General features: G+C 40.7%; 1 protein-coding gene across 3 annotated transcripts in view; it reads left to right on the top strand.

Moving 5' to 3' along the window:
• The first annotated feature begins 364 nt into the window (after positions 1 to 364).
• CBLB (Cbl proto-oncogene B) overlaps positions 365 to 6,000 on the top strand; it is a 212,094-nt gene continuing 206,458 nt past the window's right edge. For 2 of the 3 annotated variants that reach the window (XM_090276312.1, XM_090276305.1), the window contains exons 1-2: positions 365 to 481; positions 1,810 to 1,991. In XM_090276312.1, the coding sequence (XP_090132438.1) occupies positions 1,824 to 1,991 (168 nt within the window). In that variant the 5' untranslated portion in view covers positions 365 to 481; positions 1,810 to 1,823. The other variant, XM_090276295.1, reaches the window with a different exon arrangement.

Below are 6,000 nucleotides of genomic sequence, written 5' to 3'. Positions count from 1 at the left end.
GTTGGCTTGGGCTCCCGCTCCCAACACTCACGCCCACCCGGCCACTCCTTATTGGTCAGTTCCCTAGGCCGCTTGAATCTTCCATTTCTTTTCCCTTTTCCACTTTCGTTCTCGGGTGAGTCCAGTACACCCATTTTTCTTAGGGTCCCTTTTCATTTGGGCCCTGCGGCTACCGGGCCTTCCTTTGGGACCATCGTGTACTGTGGAGGACGTGGACCGGGTGATAGTGCTAGGAGGACCGGCACCTCCCTCCCATTGGCACCGCCCTCTGTCTGGCAGTGCAAGAGCTTACGGGATTGGTCCATTCCTGAGCGGCCCCGCCCTTGGCCCCGCCCCTCGCCAGGGTCTCTGTGTGTGTAGCCTACGAGAGTGGAAGTGTCCAGCGAGTGGTCTCCTCCTCCAGCTAAGTGCTGCTGCGGCGTCCCGCGGCCTCTCCGAGAGTCGGGCGGGAGGGGAGAGCGGGTGTGGATTGGTCTTAACGGTAATTGTTGCGTCTCCCGGTCTCGGTGGTGCGTTGCTCCTTCCTCTGGAGTGTGCGTTTGCGGCGATTGCTCCCTGTCTGGGCTACCCACGCACCGTGGGCTCGTGCGTGTAGAGTCGGACTCGTGCACACGCGTGTCTCTGGACAGATACTGTGCTGAGAGGCCAGGAGGGAAGGGGCACCGGGGAGGCTCGACGTTTCTTTCCGGCCAGGGGGCCCAGGGGCAGCCAAGCGCAGGCCACTGAGAAAGAGGGGACAGCCCCGGGTTCCAGCTGTCGTCGCCGCCGCAGTCACAATTTGAAGAGGGGTGTTTAAAGACCGGAACCGGGCCTGGCCCAGGGAGGAGGAAGAGGGAGTGAAGCGAGACGGGCGGCTGGAATCGCAGAAAACCCGGGGAGGTGCGTCCACTCGGGATCCGAATTCGGAGCGCCCTGGACGGATGGGGCTGCGGGTGCTGGAGGGGCGAGGGATAATTTGCCCTTTCTCCATTCACCTTCCCTCTCCAGCTAAGGTCCCGAAGTGGCAGGGGAGGGGCCTCAATAGGGAAGGGGGGCAGAAGCGTCCCAACACAAAGCTCTGGACCGACCCCCACTCCTTGGGGGAGATGAGAGGCTAGAAGCGAAAGAAGTGAGCTCTTTTTTTCTGTGCCCGCTCTAGTCAGTTTCTCACCCTCTCTTTTCAAATGGATTTTGTTTTGTTTGTTTATTGGTTCATTTGGCTCTTAACTTCGGGATAACTCTTCACCGCGATGGTTTAAAGAATTGTGTGTTTCTATGTCCATGTTCATGTGTCGGTACTTGGTGATTTTAGCATGGAATATCCAAGTCCTGAGCCTTTGTTGACAACAGCCGTGCCACTTGTGCTCCTGTAGAAAAATCTTTACGTTTATATAACTTGGCGAAATCCAACAGAGTGAAAGGGCGGTTTTCAAGTGAGGCTCCCAAAAATGTTTCCAGGGGCCTCAGTTCTAGTATTTTGAAGTGGAATTTAGGAATGGAGGGGGAGAACATTATGTTCTTATCCAGTTGGAGGAAACCTATTTAAGTTTTTTGTTGTTTTGACTTGGGTGTTAATCAAGCCTTCCCTGCGTCTGTAACTCTTGGTGTTCCAAAAGCAAATCCAAGTTCATTGCTCCTAAACCTGTTGGGTGTAGAGATTTAAAGTGCAAATTTGCACTCTATTTAAAAGTTGAATCTGGGACCCTGGATTTTGTTCTCACTGATGAAGGAGGATGTAGCAGTGTGTGCAAGCTAATCAGGTCAGTTTTCTGTTGGCTATGTATTTTCATGACCAACTAACTTTTCTTTTTTAAAATTTTCCTCTCAAAGAACTAAGATTCCAGATGGCAAATTCTATGAATGGTAGAAACCCTGGTGGCCGAGGAGGAAACCCCCGAAAAGGACGAATTTTGGGTATTATTGATGCTATTCAAGATGCAGTGGGACCTCCTAAACAAGCAGCAGCAGATCGCAGGACTGTGGAGAAAACTTGGAAACTCATGGACAAAGTGGTACGTTCTGTCTGTGCCTGTACTTGGCCCCATTTCACCCTGGATGTGACTTCTCCAGCTTTATTTATACTGTTAATTAATAATTATTGTTATGGTAACAATCTTGATTTGGATTGACCATTTTTCTTACATCCGCTATGTGTTTTGAAAAGCTGGATTCAGAGCAAAGACTTTTTTTTTTCCTTTTGTCTTACTCTTCAAGGTTCCAAGTTTCTTATATGACTCAGATATGCAAGTTTTTGCTGTTGGCTGCTCTTTGTTGATGCGTGGCCATGTAATACTTTGGAAGTGTTTGTTCTATCTGACGTGAAGTTATGTTGCTATTAGGTAACAAAAGAGTGCAAAGAAGTAACTTAAGTTTTTGATGGACCTCTTCTGACAACCACAATGTATGATGCTGAGAATATTTACAGGGAAAAAGCAAATCTGTCTTTAAGTGAGGAAGGGGTATTTGAGAGAGTTTCCATTTTCATCTTTGAGAATTCATCTTCATTAAGAAACTTTTTTTGTTGTTAATGGGAGAGTTATAGTTTCTTTCATCTCTTCCATTTTGAAACAGGAAACCTTTTCGATTGCACATTGTTTATCGTGAAAGGAAAATTTATGATGGAGGTGTGGAGCTGAGAGTATCAGAAACCTCTGTGGTTTCTGCATGTTGCTTTCAGATGAACTACAATTTTACAAGAAGAAATTAAGCCAGATGTCAGAATCAGAATTAATAGTTCTTGCTTTTGAAGCAGTAGTACTGTTCCTTAACATGTTGGTAAATGTTTTAGCACCTATGGCTTTATTTCATAGATATATGGGGCTGATTATGAATTTACTTGAGTCAGAGTTCTTGATATCTTTATGACTGCTGAAATGGAGATTTGAAACAAGTATTCCTTTGTAGGAGTATACTAAAGACTCCAAAAAATCAAATGGTATCAGCTACCTTTATTTTGGTATGTTACTGTGTGGAAATATTTGCCACCAAAAAACCACAGTCAGTGGTATTAGCAAATACAGAAAGATGATAAGATTTAGTTTATTTTCATTTTTCCTTATGGAAAGTGCAGATGGATAGATGAATGGATAGGCTTGTCATTCTGTGGCTGGTGGTGCTAAATGCAGAACTAGAATATTTTTGCCAGATTAGTATCCTTAGTTTTGGGCTTAATTTTGACCTATTTAAGCTTCTGCCAACTTATTCAAATTGTGATATGAAAGTGCTCCAGACAGAATGATGTCATAGTGTCAGAACTGCAACTTGCTGCTTGAGGTCAGATTTTGATTTTAGCATTGGACACTTAAGAATGAAGAGCATGCAGCTGAAAAAAATGCATATATTTGGCAGGCACAATACTAACTGCTTTTGCTGTTCCAAAGAGTATGCAATTGAAGTCATTCTCATTGCCTAAATCATTATTTGGGTGTAAGAGAAGGAATGCAGGGTTTTCATCTAACTTATCTGTTATTTGAATGGGCAAAGAAATGGTCAGATTCTCCATGGGAGCTGTTCCTCCTACTCCACCCTCTTCTTTGAGTGGTCAGAATTTGTACAGAACGTCAAATGAAAAAGATTTATGTAAGGAAGTGATGAGCTATAGTTAATATAAAGTTATTGTTTTTGAAACATTAAAAATGTGTGTATTATTTTGGTCTGTAACAGATTATTAACATAAGTTTTATCCTCTTTTATTTATTTCACCATGGGTTATGGTAGATGGGTATTTGATAGTTAAAATTATACAGTTGTTTATTTTATTAACCCTTTTGTGGATTTGGGTTTCGCCTCTCCATTTGAGAATCTTGACTACAAGAAAATCTATTATCTCAAGTCTACTTAGTGGAATGTGGGTGCGGGTATTGGCAAAAGTACATTGTATGGTTTTACCCCATTTATCTTCATGATTCGTCAATGATGAAATTGTGCTCACTTATGAATGTGTTCGTGGGCTTTGTGGAAGGAAGTTACATGCATCATTATAAAAGCTCAGTATGTTTGTTACTTTTCCATCACATAGTAATAAAAGGCATTGGTAATTACAAATTGAAAATATGTCTTATTTAATTGAGTAATGCAGAAGTATTCCCACATGTGTTTATCTTTTCTTCTTTCTTTGTCAGTGCTGAAGGAAGTGGTTCATAATCTCAACATTGCCCTAGTGATTACATCAGGAACTTTATGATTAGTCCAAAAGTTAATCCCTTGACACATTACCTAACTGTTAAAATAACTGCAATAGTATGAGCTTAGCTTGTGAATAACAGAAAATCATAATTTCAAGTCTGTTAGTTATGTAAAAGGCAGTGTTCAATATTTAGTTGGCTTTTTCTTCTCCCCCTTTACGGAGCCTCTTCAAGAGCAGATCTTAGAAATGTAAATAAAAAAATATGCTTTACGTTCAGTCTGTCTCACGTACATACACAGTAAGATAACTTATTTTACGGGGGACATGAAACGGTCCAGAAAGTGTGTAGTCTTGCCATTCCCTGGCCTCTAGAATTTAAAACGGTCAGCTGAGATTCCAGTTCCAACTAATTGTTATTTTTTCAAAAGGAAGGCTTTCTATACAAGGTCACTGAGAGTCGGAGGGATTAATTGCTCAGTGTGTTCCTTACAAGCTGTTAAATGTTTTGCGACAAAACTTTAGTTGCATAGAATTAGCATAGTAAATTTACTGAGAAAAAGAATAGGAACATATCCCAAAGCATTCCGTATTTTCTGACCTTAGCTCTGTGTGTCAGTATAAGTCAGTAGCTAACTTGAAACTCTTTCATGTCAGTTCATGTCTATCTGATACAATGAAAGAACTGTTATTCATGAATACACATCTGGGTTCAAATATACTTGAAATGTGGATTCTGTCCCAAAGCTATTGCGGAGATGGGATTTCTTAAACTCTTAATAAACATTTATTGAGGGCATACTATGTTCCTCCTAAGTACTGAGAATGCAAAGCTAGGTAAGATATAACTGCCCTTGACCTATCAAGGAATTCAGAGAACATCATCAGAGCCAGGCATAAGAATGAGTAATTGCCATGTAGTCTGGAAAGGGCTGTAATGCAGACTTATACAAAGTACACTGGGAGGAGCACAGAAAACAACTACCTTGCTTTCTGGCCAGTGTTTAGAAAGTTGTCTGTCTGGATTTTGCTGGACTCTGCCTTTAGGAACAGCATTAGCATACTCTTGTTGGATACGTGTATGCAGAGGTGAGGATAAGGAAATGATTGCTGCTCAGTATGGTAGGAATGATAATTTATTAATGCGAGGTTCCTGAGCATGATTTTCACAAGCATGATAGACAATGGAGGAAACATTTTTCTCTCTAATAGATACTAAAGGTACTGAGATATGTGGCTGTTCAGGAAATTAAAAAATAATTAATTGATGCCAAAGAACAAAGCATATTGAGTACCTGCACATTTTTTGTCTTCCTGTCCCTGTCATTTATTTGAAATTACATTACTGAGTTTTAAAAGCCTTTAAAAAGTGGTGCCAAACAACAGCCTTTAGTGCCTTTTATCCTCGGTACATTTAGTATGTTTGTCAAGCTGGGAATATAATTCATTCTCTTATCTTTATAATTTCATTGTGACCATGATATATTTAAAAGTTTGTCAATTAAAGAAGCTTGGATTATATAAAACTATTTTTTGGGTTTGAGAATATCATCTTCCTTGGGCCCCTGAGACAGGGAATACAATTTATTTAAATAATTCTTCACAGATTTTCTTTTCGTTAGTGAAGCTGTTGTGTGTTAGCAGTTTCATGGACCCCAGTAGGTTTAGACAGATGATAACACATTAAATGTCTGGGTAATTTTGTTTAGTACTGAGTTAGGTTTTCAGTTTGTGCTTAAATAAATGAAGTGATCCTACAGTTTGCTACTGTCACTTTTATTATTTTATTTTATTTTTAAAAAATGTTATTGAATTTATTGAGGTGACATTGGTTAATAAAATTATATAGGTTTCAGGTGTACAATTTATACTACATCATCTGTATATTGTACTGTGTG

The sequence above is a fragment of the Furipterus horrens genome, unplaced genomic scaffold (genome assembly GCF_987537825.1).
Source record: "Furipterus horrens unplaced genomic scaffold, mFurHor1.1.pri manual_scaffold_1, whole genome shotgun sequence".
NCBI classification, from domain to species: domain Eukaryota; kingdom Metazoa; phylum Chordata; class Mammalia; order Chiroptera; family Furipteridae; genus Furipterus; species Furipterus horrens.
The sequence above is the reverse complement of the archived record's forward strand: the minus strand, read 5'-3'. Positions and strand labels throughout refer to the sequence as shown.